Source organism: Ursus maritimus, unplaced genomic scaffold (assembly GCF_017311325.1).
Source record: "Ursus maritimus isolate PB19 unplaced genomic scaffold, ASM1731132v1 scaffold_19, whole genome shotgun sequence".
NCBI classification, from domain to species: domain Eukaryota; kingdom Metazoa; phylum Chordata; class Mammalia; order Carnivora; family Ursidae; genus Ursus; species Ursus maritimus.
This window is the reverse complement of record NW_024424341.1, coordinates 27041558-27055846: the sequence shown is the minus strand read 5'-3', so window position 1 is coordinate 27055846 and position 14289 is coordinate 27041558. Positions and strand designations below refer to the sequence as shown.

The 14289-nt window shown below is 41.9% G+C and overlaps 1 protein-coding gene across 1 annotated transcript; it reads right to left on the bottom strand.

Moving 5' to 3' along the window:
- Window positions 1-3838: 3838 nt before the first annotated feature.
- On the bottom strand, window positions 3839-13687 carry TAT (tyrosine aminotransferase). Its single transcript, XM_008702380.1, has 11 exons — window positions 13390-13687; window positions 13143-13247; window positions 10624-10691; window positions 9389-9547; window positions 9053-9191; window positions 8584-8636; window positions 7509-7661; window positions 6553-6681; window positions 6144-6227; window positions 5065-5163; window positions 3839-4167 (listed from the first exon to the last, which is right to left on the bottom strand). Exons 1-11 carry the CDS (start codon window positions 13622-13624, stop codon window positions 4027-4029), a joined length of 1365 nt encoding a protein of 454 aa, XP_008700602.1. The 5' UTR covers window positions 13625-13687; the 3' UTR covers window positions 3839-4026.
- Window positions 13688-14289: the final 602 nt, after the last annotated feature.

Here is a 14289-nt window from a genome sequence, read left to right as displayed (position 1 = left end):
TCTTTTTCTTGCCTATTTGCTCTGACTAGGACTTTCAACATAATGTTGAATAGAACTGTAGAACTGGCAAGAGCGGGCATCCTTGGAAAAGCTTTTAGCCTTTCATTATTATGATGTTAGCTATGGGATTTCCATGGATGGTCTTTATTATGCTGATGTTATTTCCTTCTATTTCTGGCTTGAGTGTTTTTATCATGCCAGCGTGTAGAATCTTGTCAAATGCTTTGTCTGCAACGATAGAGATGATCATGTTTCACCCTTCATGATGTTGTGGTTGTGTATTACATTGATTGGTTTTCATATGTTGAATCACTCTTGGATTCCTGGAATAAAGCCCACTTGGATATGGGGTATAATCCTTTTAATGTGCTGTTCAATTTGGACTACTAGTACCATGCTTATCTTTTCTGTATTGTTCCAATTTTAGTATATGTGCTGCCAAAGTACGAACTCCCGGGGCTTTATTTTTTAAACGGGGCATAATATACTTTGAATTCCATAATGCACTTTGCATTTCAATTACCAAATGAGTAAATGTCTTAAAGAGCAAGAATTCTTTTCCATGCTTGAAACATTGACAAAAATGAAAACACACTTGCTAGTTCATCTCATTGTTTCCTTGCAGAAATGGCATCATCGCCTCCTACATAATAATACCTCGATTGTAATGTCGCAAAGTGACTGCTTCTTTGGAAGGTGCTCTGTAACAACTTGACCCACAGAAATCATCCGGATTTACAGGTTCTAGGAAACTCGTATGAAACTTGCTTGTAAATATACCTAAACTGTTTAAAATAAATAAGGGTATGAATAAGATGTACCGGGAATTCAGTTCTACGGATTCAGTAATTCAACCTCTAGGGTACTTAAAACACAGCCCCTCCTGGTAGTAAAGTGGAGCACAGCAGTGGATTCTTTTTTTTTCTTTTTTCTTTTTTTTTTTTTTTCTGCTTGAGTAGAGATCCGAACGTAAACGCTAGGTACTCGGGACACAATTCTTTGGAGAAAAGTCCCAGGGACCACACAATTGTTGTCAGCTAACAACAGCTACGGGGAATTTCTGCTTCTGTTTCACAACTCCTCGGACTGGCCCCGGGTGAGGAAAAGAAAAATGTACAGTTCACTTAAGTAACAGGTGTTTACAATACCTAGGGATGTGTCAACTTCCGGAAGCCTCCTGTCGGATGTGGCCCAGACAGGAGGCAAACGAGGTAGAGAATCTCTCCACAGGGCACGGGTCCGAGAGAGAAGCTGGAGGAGGAAACAAAATCGAAGCCCTCAACTGAGAAAGAGGCAGCACCCGTTGAAGCGACGGACTGCTCAGGTTCTGCGCCTGCGCCCTGAGTGGCGCTTCGGCGCCCGTCACGGCGCATGCTCCCTGAGCTGCACGGCGCCCGGCACTCGCATCAGCGCCTGCGCAGCCGTAGTTTCTCCTCACCGACTCCACTCCCCCTCCCCCGGACCCCCGCCGTCAGGGCGTTGTTGGTTCTTAGGGACTGGGATGGGATGCTTTGTGGCCTTTAGCTGTGTGGTCCTTGCTAGTTATCTGATAGGCGGTGCTCTGGCCTAGAAAGAAAAGTGAATTCACAGATTTTTTTAACGCATTGTTTTTTTCTGAGTCGCTCAGACACCAGCCTCTCTCCTGCCTCTGCGGTCCGCGAAGCATCTGGAAGCTATCCCTGGGGGGATTTTAATCTTGTTTGGAAGCAGCCCCGCCCAGGGGTTCTTTTTATCTAGAAACACCCAGGAGGTGATGGACACCTCAGAAATATCCCTTATTTGTCTTCCATAGGAAGCTGAATTATAAAGTTGAGTAATAGTTACTTTGAAGAAAGGAAAGGACAAAGGAAAACACACACACACACATACACGTTTACATATGCACAGAATAATCTCGAAGAATGGACCTGCAACTGCTAACTGATTACCTCAAGGGATAAGAGACTTGAGGGGCTGAAGGATGGGCATGAAGAATGTTTTTGGTTTTTGTTCGTTTGCATCCTTTGAAATTTGCCCAGTGTGCATGTATTATTTTTTTTAATGTTTGAGTATTTCTTTGACTCCTTTATCAAAATGTAGACACGAAATTCTGAAGTTTAAGAAGTCTGAGTAGAATTCAGTAAGCTGGACAGAATTATATGCACATGTTAAGATAAAACGTCTTGTGTAAACCACCAAGTCTTCCTGTATAGTTCTGGACAGAGATCTTTTGGGGGTTGGGGCCAGGGGGGTACAGGAAAAGAGGCACCAGGCACTTTTGGAAAATTATTGGCATTGGTGGCATACAGGAAACAAATCTTTATCATTTCAATTGTTGTATGTTCCCTTTGGATTTGCCAAAGAAAATTAAAAGGTAAATTTTAGTGGGAACTCACTAAACATGGACATTTGATGTTTATTTTTGTAAAGGAAATTAACTGGGTGTGACTAGCAGGGTTGAGACCTGAAGTTCCTCTCCTAGAAAAGGAAAATTTCTCTTAGTGAGTACTCTCCAGACTGATTATAGTATACTCCTGCCCCCAACCTTGCAAGATAACTTCATGCTTTCTCCTCTAAGGGGAAGTCTTCAGGAAAAAACTAGTCAACTGGGCCTAAGAGGATTTGCAGGCAAAAGGCCCATAATGAAAGATGTCTGATGCCTCTCATTCCATGGGTCAACTGGACCCCTTTGGTTTAATTCACCAGTGAGTGGTTAGTGGATCTAGAGCATAGGAATCTGGGACCAGAGATTGGGAGTCCCAAAAAGTGGAAAGGTAAAGTCAAAGACCAAAGGTTTATAATGTTGCTTCTTTGTTTGCCTTGTTTGTAAGTAGGAAGCCAGAAGTTGAACTCCCATATAAGATGTTTTAGGAATAGTGTTTCTTAAGTAACTCCAAATGTCAGTACATGGACAAAGAAATAAATGAAACCTAGTGGCTTCAGTCAATCAGACTGAACAATGAACAGCACCTGGAAACAGGAATTCCCCACAGGGGAGAAAAACCACATCACAAAAGAGAGTATTTAGTAAAATTTATTTTTTTAAAAAAAGAAGAAAAACAATAATTTATGCCCTTGGCAAAATAAAGGAACTTGTCAATATAAATGTTTCTTAGAAAACATATGAAAAGATAATATATATATCAATAAATCAATATCAACCTTACAGCAAAAGCAATGATTCCATAAAAATGATAAGTGAGGTCTGGCCCTTACACCACAGTATTTCTGGAAGGTCCTATGATTCCTCCTTTTTTTTTTTTTTTTAAGTATAGATGTGCCCTCATTTTAAGAAACCCTGATGTACATATATCTAAATTTAGAAAATCCATTGATTACCTTTACAATCAATAATTCTATTTATGTATGAATGTATGTAATCTCTGCACCCAATGTGGGGCTCAAACTCATGACCCCAAGATCAAGACTCACATGCTCTACCGACTGAGCCAGGCAGGAGCCCCATACAATCAATAATTCTTTTTTTAAAAAATCAACAAGAAGGTTTCTGTAAGGGATCCTTCAAATTAGCAAATTTTCCTAATGTGTTTAAAATATAATTAACCAAATACACGTGTCCCCAACTTCTTTCGTTATAGTTCTATTGCATAAAGCGAGGTATACCTGAAGTAAAGCAGTAACAGATTTGGGCGTCTGACCTGACTGGAGAGAGTGTGCTCTTACTTATAGTATGAGGAAATGTTTGGGGGCACAAATTCTCTCAATCTTTTGTTTCTCTCATCATGAGCTTTTATTTTTCTTGTTTCTACCACTTTCTGGTAAGTTTCACTCACTCTCAGGAAAAAAGGAGGAAGTCATATCGGAGGGGGCAGATTCATGAATTAGTGAGCCACTCCAGCAGAGCAGAGTGAGAGGAGAATCTGGGATTCAGAGTGTGTATGTGGACATAGTTGGGGAAAAGCAGGAGCAATTCTGAACCCTTGACATGTTTCTGAGGCCCCTCTCCCAGTAGGGGCACCTGATTCCTCTTGAGGAACAGCAAGTCCCGTCCAGATCTCACCGGACACATACTCAAGAGACTTGGGCCTATTTGTCACACTCTTCCTGGCTCCCTTCAGTACAATGGTAGTGCAGCTCACAGAACTCCTGGATCCGGCTACAGGCCTCCAGCATCATCACTTTGGGGACCGTGATTACCACCCGGAAGAAATTCGGGTACTCGAAGCACTGCAAAAAATAAGAGCCTGTTATTCTTGTAGCAATTGAATCTGGTACTAAACCACCCCTAAAATGACCAGGGTCCTGATCAGCAAGCAGCAGTGATGTCATTTACTCAGAGCTATCAGTTCGCTCAGTTCCACTGTGGAAGGTGAAATGAAATGGGGTCACTTATGTCAGGGGGTTTTAAAATGGACCCAGGAGGTCATTAAGGAGGTGGACCTTAAGCACCTCTTCACCGGTGCATCCATGAGCTTTTGAACTGGGCCAAACCACAAATCTTACAAGGACTCAGCCAGAGTCCTTAGTTACTCCTTACTGCAACTTGCTATAGTAAGAGTCTTTGCTCAGTGACAGCCTTAGTAACCAATTATATTCAGCCAAGATTAGTTTTCTGCCACCAATCAATCAAAAGCCTATAAAAAATATATACAAGCATCTCCTTTGGTCTTTAAAAACCCTTGACTTCTGTTCCAGGGGGATGGGAAGGGTGGGGAGTGGGAGGACACTATTTGGTCTGCTGCCTAAATCTGTGTTCTCGAAATTGCGATTCTGAGACACCAAATAAATGATCTTGTTTTATTTTAGCTCTGCTTCTTTTCTTAGCCATCACTGGGGTGCTAAGTCTAGTAACAGTTAATTCATCTTAAAGGGGACTTGTGGGACAAGCTAATTTCCCTCAGCCTAAAATGTTCGGCCACAACTTTTCTTCCCAGTACAGATGGGATAATGACGGGGGAGAAACAAATTTTAAATGAAGGCCATGAGACACATCAGTTTAAATTTTATCAAATGAGAATACACTTTGTTGGGGGAGGAAAAAATCAGGTTAAAGACCAGCTCAGGGAGAGCTCCTGAGGCCCTAGAAACAGTTGAGAATGTCCTGAGAGAGACATAAGCACTCACCGTTGCTGGGAGGCAGTGGACTGACTGCTCAGCAACTAAGCGCTCCGTGAACTCCACGTCATTCTCAAATTCTGGGAAATGTTCCATCTCAATTCCAACCTATACCAAAAACAGCGAGAGGCAAACTTATCAGAAGGAGGGAAAACAGGCCAACTCCCTATGCTAGAAATGAAGGTAGGGACTGCTCTACAAAATATCTTGGAACTCTACTACTGATAACTAAGAGACTGAGTTCTTTTTTTTTTTTTTTAAGATTTTTATTTATTTATTTGACAGAGAGAGACAGCCAGCGAGAGAGAGGGAACACAAGCAGGGGGAGTGGGAGAGGAAGAAGCAGGCTCCCAGCGGAGAAGCAGGCTTCTAGCGGAGGAGCCTGATGTGGGGCTCGATCCCAGAACGCTGGGATCAGGCCCTGAGCCGAAGGCAGACGCTTAACGACTGCGCCACCCAGGCGCCCCTGATAAATGAGAGTTCTAACACTTTGGAGCTCATGAAATTTTTCATAGAGAAGAGAGGATGTATTTATATTACTAATTTAGTGTTTTGGAACATTCCTTCCTGGACAATGATAAATGAGAGCTGCAAACAAAATGCCAATGTTTCTCTAAAAAGGCGATATAAGCATTATGGGCCAGGCAATTCTTGATTGCATGGAACAATCCCACCCACTGTAAGATATTTAGTATCCCCAGTCCATGAAATGCCAAGAGCACTCCCCCAACACCTGCCCGAAGTCATTCTGCAAACAAACAAAATTCCCATATATTCCCAAACGCCCCTAGGGAACCAGTATCATTCCTAGTTGAGAAGTACTATGGTACAGAAAGCCTCTTATTTGTGTCTTATATCTTCCCTGTTATCTACACATAAAACCATTTTCTGTATTGAGGAATTAATCATTTTAAAAGGTTTTTGTTTTTGTTTTTTTTAGCACTAAGGTTAAATCATGTTAGTGGGGCGATTCAGAACAAGGAGATTCCTAAACTGACTGGCCCAGAAGCTTAGTTGGTTGTCTTTGTGGGTGCTGCAGACTGGCTTCTGCTTGCCCTACAGCAAATGCCTGCCACCCACATACTTACCATGAGGTACATGGCCCCAGAAGGACGGACTGGCTGGAGTCCAGGGATGGCAGCCAATGCCCCATAGCAAAGATCAGCATTGGACTATAAGAGGAGGTAGAAAGATGTCAAGGATCGAAATTTAAGTGAAAGAAAAGCAACTCATTAAAAGTAGAGCCCACACCGAAGGCAGGGAACCTGCGTTTGCCCTGCAGGCATAAGGAATCAACAGGAAAAGGTCCTACCACTGGAAGCTTTTGGCCAGGAGCCGAGTGCATTGCCAGAAATGAGAGAAATGTTACACTGATGCCACCTCCTGATTTGGAAGCCCCATAATGGAACATTGCTCCAGAAATGAGGACCCATTATTCCTAATTCCACTGGTGGCTTTCCCAGACTGCCAGCGTGGACGGCCACGGGCTGCCTGTACCTTCAGGAAGCTCAGAGTGTTGTGGTAGAACTCCTGAGGGGTGCGATGCAGGATGCTTTTCAGAGCTCCCTGGACGATGGTGCAGGGTCCCAGGATCCGCTGACTCAGCTTCACCAGCCCATCTCGGATCTAAAGTGCCCAGCAAACATATTATTTAGCCTTCCTTAAGCATTCCAGCTTTGGGGATTCTTATTCTTTTTTTTTTTAATTTTATTTTTTTATTTATTTGACAGAGAGAGAGACAGCCAGCGAGAGAGGGAACACAAGCAGGGGTAGTGGGAGAGGAAGAAGCAGGCTCCCAGCAGGGGAACCTGATATGGGGCTCGATCCCATAACGCCGGGATCACGCCCTGAGCCAAAGGCAGACGCTTAACTACTGAGCCACCCAGGAGCCCCTGGGGATTCTTATTCTGATCATTCTTTTCATCAGGCTTTTAAACTCTGCGGAAGTGACGGTGCCTAGTGGCATTCTTGGATCAGACCGCCAGGTTTTAGCCTAGCTCTGTCACACACCTCCTGTGTGACTCTGGGCAAATTATACAACATCTTAATGCCTAATTTTCCCAACTGTGAAATGTAGATAATACTCCTCCTGACCTCATAGGGTTGTTGGGAGGATTAAATGAAAATAATGTATTTTGAATGCTGGCACCTCATAAGCCTGCAAACAGTATCAGGTATCATTAGAGCTTTTGTTTCCTTTTTTTGTGGTCCAGAATTAAAAGCAGATGGAACTTCTTCACAGAGCCAGGTACAAGAAGACTGAGTTTTGGAGAGGAATAACTAGTACCATCTTTCCAGGCATCTTTCCAGGAACCCAGAACTACAGGGCAAAGAAGAGGGAAAAAATAACACTATAACAAAAAATCACCTCCTAACCACTGCGCATGCAAAGTAAATACACACACACACACACACACTAAATTAGACATACCATTTCACCACATTGTTCTTACCTCATTGCCAAAAATGTCTCTTCGGTCATGGATGAGGATCCAGCCCAACCTCCAGCCAGGAACCAGCCAGCGCTTGGCCAGCCCTCCACAGGACAGGATGGGGACGTTGCTGCTGAGGGTGGCCAAAGGCTCAAATGTAGAATCCGAAAACACCTGAGGAGAGGAGATGCTTGTTAGAGTTGTCTTCTGGCTTACCTTTCTCCAAATCTCATGCCTCCCACCGTTTCTTTACCTTGTAAAACTAGGGACGGGGCCATGGATTTCTGAACTCATCCTACCCTGAAGCATGATTGGGAGTCCAAGAGGCTTCAAAGGAGACTATCCCAAGACACTTAACCTGGTGTCTGGTCTGGATTAAAGGAAGCCTACAATGAGGACACGGACCCTAGCCTGGGAATATGTATAACCCAATGGAGCTCACTCTAGGGACTAAATGCCTGTTGGAATTAGAGATCTAAAAATAAAACAGGGGCCCACAGCCCTTTGTCTGAAATTCCTGGGCCTATATTTGTTGCAGAACGCAGAACTGTTTGGATTTTGGAGGTTATGCAGCACATGTATCATATATAATGTAACACCCCCAAGGCAGTCTGGGACAGTACTCCTAATCAAGCATATTAACATTTCTGTCCCTTTCCTTACGTTTTTGACAAATATATAGATCTGTGAGATACATAAAAAATCTACAAATATCTTTATATCAGGTCAAGCCAGGTTTTTTCACCAAATGAATTTCAAAAATCTTCAGATGTTCATAGCTTTTTGGACTTTGGAAAACTGGCTATGGTGTCGTAGATCTGTATGTATATTTTTTTAAGGCAGGGGGGAGGAGGAGAATAGGAAGAAAGAGAATCTGAAGCAGGCTCCACACCCAATGCAAAGCCTGACACAGGTAACCAACTGAGCCACCCAGGCACCCCAACCTATTGACACTTTTAAGAGTGCAGGGATACTGATTTGCTGTACTGAAATGATTAGGAATTACTTCTGGTTATTCTAGGTGCCACCTCTAAAGGTCCCATGAAATAATTTGGAATTGAGATTATTGTAGTGATATATCCTGCCCAAGACTTACCATGTCTCCATAGATCTCATCAGCTAAGATGGGGACACACTGCCTTGCAGCCACTGAAAATAAGAGAAACAGGCTGAATTAATTTTTTAATGTAAATTGCCCTAGCAATTAATATTCACCTGGACTTACTTTATTTTGCATTTCACATGTGTGTGTTTTGTTTTCCTCTTTAAGAACTATATATTCTTCTTATACTCTTCCAGGGTACAGAGCCTAAATTTGCCATTTAACCAAATGGATATTTCAAACCCTCTCTTCCACATATGGGAATGGTGCAGAGGCAAGCGTTGCCTTTTTCTCCTTGCAGGCAAGTCCTACCGTTCCAGTGGCACACTATTCACTGGAGACCCCCGGGGAGCTCCCCCATTTCCATCCTCAGCTTGGAACTGACTCCTTACTTATTCCAGGCAACAGAAAAAGGATTCCATCTCCATATCTGCTCCTGGCAAATGAAGTCTGATGAACTTACCAGCCAGAATTTTCTGGAGATGACTTTTACTGAACACTGACCCACAGGGGTTTGATGGATTATTAACAATGAGACAAGCTGTCTTTTCATCAATCAAAGATTCCAGTTGTTTCAAGTCAATTTCCCAAGACTTCTCTGGCTGGGGAGGAAGAAAGGGTGAGACTAAGATGATTCTGAAAAATTTAGGGGAAACACTCATCTAACAGTGTCTTCTAAATAATGAAATGTGTTTGTGGCCTCCGCCACCCACTTCCAGATCTTTCTGTGCTAAGATAATGGTCATCTATTACGACATAATAATTGAGCACTTAAGTCTAAAATTAAAAAGTTGTTTACCAATAAATTGTAGAGTTTGACCTCAATTCCCATCGATTCAGCCAAAGTCCTGTAGAGCGAGAAACCGGGTCTCGGAACTAGGATGTTTTGTCCTGGGTTGGCCAACACAGCTAAACAAAGTTCAATAGCCTGACTGCAGCCACTAGTCAGAATGACATCCTGTAAAGACATAAAAGCTTCACTTTGTGAGAGGTTCCGATAGCAACAAGAGAGAAGAGATTATCAGATGGGTGAGTGGGAAGCCATAATAAACTCACTCTTACAAGTTCTAAGCAAAGTAGAAAGGGCTGTACTACACCAATATTGAAATAAATTAATGTTTATGTATATCCATAGCTAAATGTTGAAAACGTTGACCACATAAAAGACATAAATCACTTGGGGCGCTTGGGTGGCTTAGTCGGTTAAGCATCTAGCTCTTGATTTCGGCTCGGGCCATGATCTCAGGGTCATGGGATCAAGCCCAGAGTCAGGCTCCACACTCAGCCTGGAGTCTGCTTGTGATTATCTCTCTCCCTCTTCCTCTGCCCCTCCCTGCTCTCACCTTCTCTCTCAAATAAATTAATCAATCAAAAAAAAAAAAAAGGAGCAAATCACTTTAAAAAGGACATGGCAGCTGTGACTCAGCAGACTTCCACGAGAGATCATTATGACCTTGGACTTTTTCACTTGGTTATTTATTTATTTTTGACCAGAAATTTGAAGCCTGACTCTTCCCTGAAATAGACTGAGGGCACCTCTTACGTTAAGAAGTATCAACCACACAGAGTAGACAATAGAGGGAGCATGGCATTTAAACTTGGCACTGCCATCAGTTCGATATGCCACAGTACCTCGATCTTCCCCACTGAGTGAACTTAGGTGATGAGGGGAGCTACAAATTTAAGAAAAGATCCTATTGGTAAAATAAAAAATGTTACTTATTTGGTGTTTATGAATTATTTTTTTTAATGATCTTTTGCCAAGAATCAAATATAGGGGGACCTCTGAGTCCTTTGAGTCTCCTTAAGACAGGACACCACATAAGTTGTGGGCAACATCATCATCATACTGTAATGACATTAGATATAATCACAGATTAGCAGCCTCTCTATATAAGTCCTCAAATTGCTAAAGGGAAATTCTCCACACCTTTTGTTCACCGGGCAACCTGTATTCCTTACGTGAAAGTAACAAGGAAAAAGGCACAAATTGTCCACTACTGCTTCAGAGCTGATATGTTGTCTAAAGCTTACCTTAGCTTCCAGGGGAGCCTCGGGCCGGTGGTAGTAAGAAGCAATCTCCTCCCTACTGGATAAATAGCCTGAAAGAGTAGAAGGAAGAACCTGGAAGTTTGCATCTGGCACCTGACCACTATGCCCTAGAGTCAAGAGGGCTTCCCGCTACTTTCTGCTCCTGCTTGGAGCGCGTACCATTCAGGTTAGCTCTGAGCCACCACAGAGAAAGGAGACTGACTTTATGTTTTACATTTTTATAATAAGCTCAAATATATGAATAATAACAAGGAGAACTCTCCTAACTATAAAATACTCTGCACCATCTTGGTTCCTGTGATTATGTTTTATTTTTCATTAAAAAAAAAAAAACCAAAACAGGATTTAGATTATTCCTAAATCACTTTCAGGGACTATATTTTTTGAAAAGTTATAATCAATGCATTCAATACATTGGGTCCCTCTAAGATTTTTAGATCATATGATATACCTATTAGTGGTTTAGCACAATTTTTTCTTTTAAATTCTATTTTTGGACAATATTTCCAAATGTTGGCTTACAAACTTGAAGTAGAGTCAGCATCATACAAATTATGTTTTGCAAAATTGCTTTCCCAAAAGATTCCATTCAATCATAAAGTCCAGATGCAATATTTCATAATGTTCCACTTAATAAAGATAAATGTCTCGAAGTTCTATAAATCAACACTTCCTTAATTATTCATAAGGAAGAGCATTTTCCTAGATATATATTATGATCTGTATTTCTTTTGACATGAAATGTTCATATCCTTTGAATATTTGCCACATGGAGAATTGGTTCTGGTTTTTCAGGTTGAATCAGTTCTCTAATACTTTGGGTATAAAAGTTATAAACTTGTTTTATAACCTCATGTTTTTATTTATGTTGTATGAAATTTTATAAAGTATAAACAATCAACTTAAAAGTTATGTCCTCAGACCTCTCTGAAGTGTTTCTAAAAGTGGGGCGCCAGGATGGCTCAATCGGTTAAGCCTCTGCCTTTGGCTCAGGTCATGATCCCAGGGTCCTGGGACTGAGCTCTGCTTCAGGCTCCCTGCTCAGTGCAGAGCCTGTGTCTCCCTCTCCCCGTCTGCCGCTCCCCTGCTTGTGCTCTCTCTCTGTCAAATAAATAAAAATAAAATCTTTTTAAAAATTCCATTTTAGCATGAAACTGGATTTGTATTCTACATTAGAAATATGTTATTATGCTTTAAAAAAAAAGAAATATGTTATTATGTCTTGCCTTTGCGATGACATGGATGGACCTAGAGGGTATTATGTTAAGTGAAATAAGTCAGACTGAGAAAGACAGATTCACTTACATGTGAAATCTAAAAAACAGATGAACGAACAAACAAAAAAAAATCTAAATCAGACCAATAAATACAGAGAACAAAATGATGGCTGCCAGAGGGAGCTGGGTAGGAGGATGGGCAAATGGGTGAATGGGACAAGGAGATACAGTTATGGAATGAGTAAGTTACAAGAATAAAAGGCACAGCACAGGGAATATAGTCAATGATAGTGAAATAGCTTCATGTAGTAACAGATGGTAGCTACACTTTCGGTGAGCACAGCATAACACATAGAGATGTTGAATCACTATGTTGAATGCTTGAAACTAAAGTAACATTGTGTGTCAACTATATTCAAATAAAAAAATAAAAATAATTTAAAAAAAGAAAAGAATATGTTGCTAGGTGCACATTATAGACAGATGTGCAACACTGAAATAAAGTCAAGGGATCACTTATTTTATTAAAATGTTTAATGTGGAAATGTTTAATCGATAGAGACAGTTAAACCTAAATAAGAATAGGGATGGGCAAAATGGGTGAAGGGGTCAACTGTATGGTGATGGATGGTAACCAGACTTGGGGTGGTGATCACTTTGTAGTGTATACAGCTGTCATGTTATACAGCTGTACATCTGGAACTTATATTTTAAAAACACCTAAATAAGAATAATTTCTTTCTGTCAGAAACAACCTTCTAATCCTCAGTACGACAGCCCCTTCCTTATATTCTAGTTTGTTTTTATCTCTTTCATCTGCCACAGTTAGAACTGCATTTGAATGTGGTCAGAACCCTAATTAAAATAACCGTGGAATGTATGGAGAAGGGGAAATAAAGCCAAGAAGCTACTTACATAGTGTGATATGCAAATTAATTTAGGACCTAGTGGGCTCAGTACAGAAGCCACTGCCATCAAACTCAAGGCCTTCCTATTAGAACTAGCAATAATAGGATAGGAGTGCTATTTGAGAAAGAAGTATGTGAAGGGGGCTTAGAGAGGTAGGGTCAGCGTGCCAAAGGAAGCCAGGAAAGAAGCTAGACCTTGCTGGCTGTGCTTAAGCGTTCTGAGACCTCCTTCCCCAAATCCAAACGGCCATTTTATTTTAGCCTCTCCTTAGGAACCATGCATCAAGGTAGCAAGGAGAATCACTAGAAATGTATTCCTAATAGAAGAGCACTAAAGATTTGGAAGGCACCGGACAGAGTCTCAGGAGATGCTTACCAATGGAGGGGGCATAGCCGTTATACTTCCCAGAGTCCAGGGCATCTTTCATGGCTTGGGTAACTTCAGGGTCTGTAGGCAGGTTTCCAAACACAGTAGGGTCCCCTTTGCACAGAAGAAAAAAAGAGCCACCATGATATCACTCTTCCATACCCAGCGCTCAGACTCCCCATCTTCTCCAACCATCTGTGAGGATGGGGAGTGAGAGCAACAATGATCGCCCCTCACCCGAGTGTCCCCAACTCACCAATTGACAGAGCAATCATGGTTTTGTTTGGATTTGGCTTCACCTTCATGCTGTCCACAATGGCTCGGATGGGATTGAAAGTTTTGTTGGACATGTCTGAAGGCTTCACGGACCATCTGGCCTTCCTGCCTTTCATTTTTCCCGGCAAAGAGCTTCGCCCACCAATGTTGACATGCACATCCAGAACGGAGGGGAGGTTGCTGTTGCTGTTCATCTGAATGACATACGGGTCCATCACTAGCGGAGCCTATGGGGGAAAGGAGGTCCTTGTGACTCTAAGAACAGAGCACCATCCTTGGGGGCCATATTTGGACCTACACATCAGGGTGATTTCACTAGGCGTCTCTTTCCAAACTGCCTTGTTTTGCTACATTTCTCATGCTTTCTTGTGAATGAGGGGAGTTCTAAGACCTTTTGCTGAGACAGAAAACAAAGCAAGAACCCACCGTATAACGTTAGCAAAGTCCGTTCCATTGAATACTTATCTACTGTGAGATTTGCTGTGTGCAACCCTAATGCCTGTAAAAGTTTAACTGCTCTCAGTGCAACCGAAGGGAAATGACATGAAAATCGTGAAACCATCAAAGACTATGTATTGCCTCCTTTCCATGCAAAGCCTCCCCAAGAGTCTCCCTAATGCTTCAACAGATTGTGTCTTGCCCTGTGCAAAGAAGCACCAGGAAAAGCCATTCCACATGGTTAGAAATTTAGTGTTAATCTTGTCATCAGTAAAAACACAGCCTTATCCCATAAGCACCTTACTGGCCTGTGGAAAAAGAAGTCAATACACCATAGAGAAAAAAGCATACATCCCAGTTACCACCACCAGATTAGCTGAGGCTTGAGATTTTACCTTCCAGCTAAAGGAGAAACAGCCTCTCAGCAGACAAACCTGGAAGC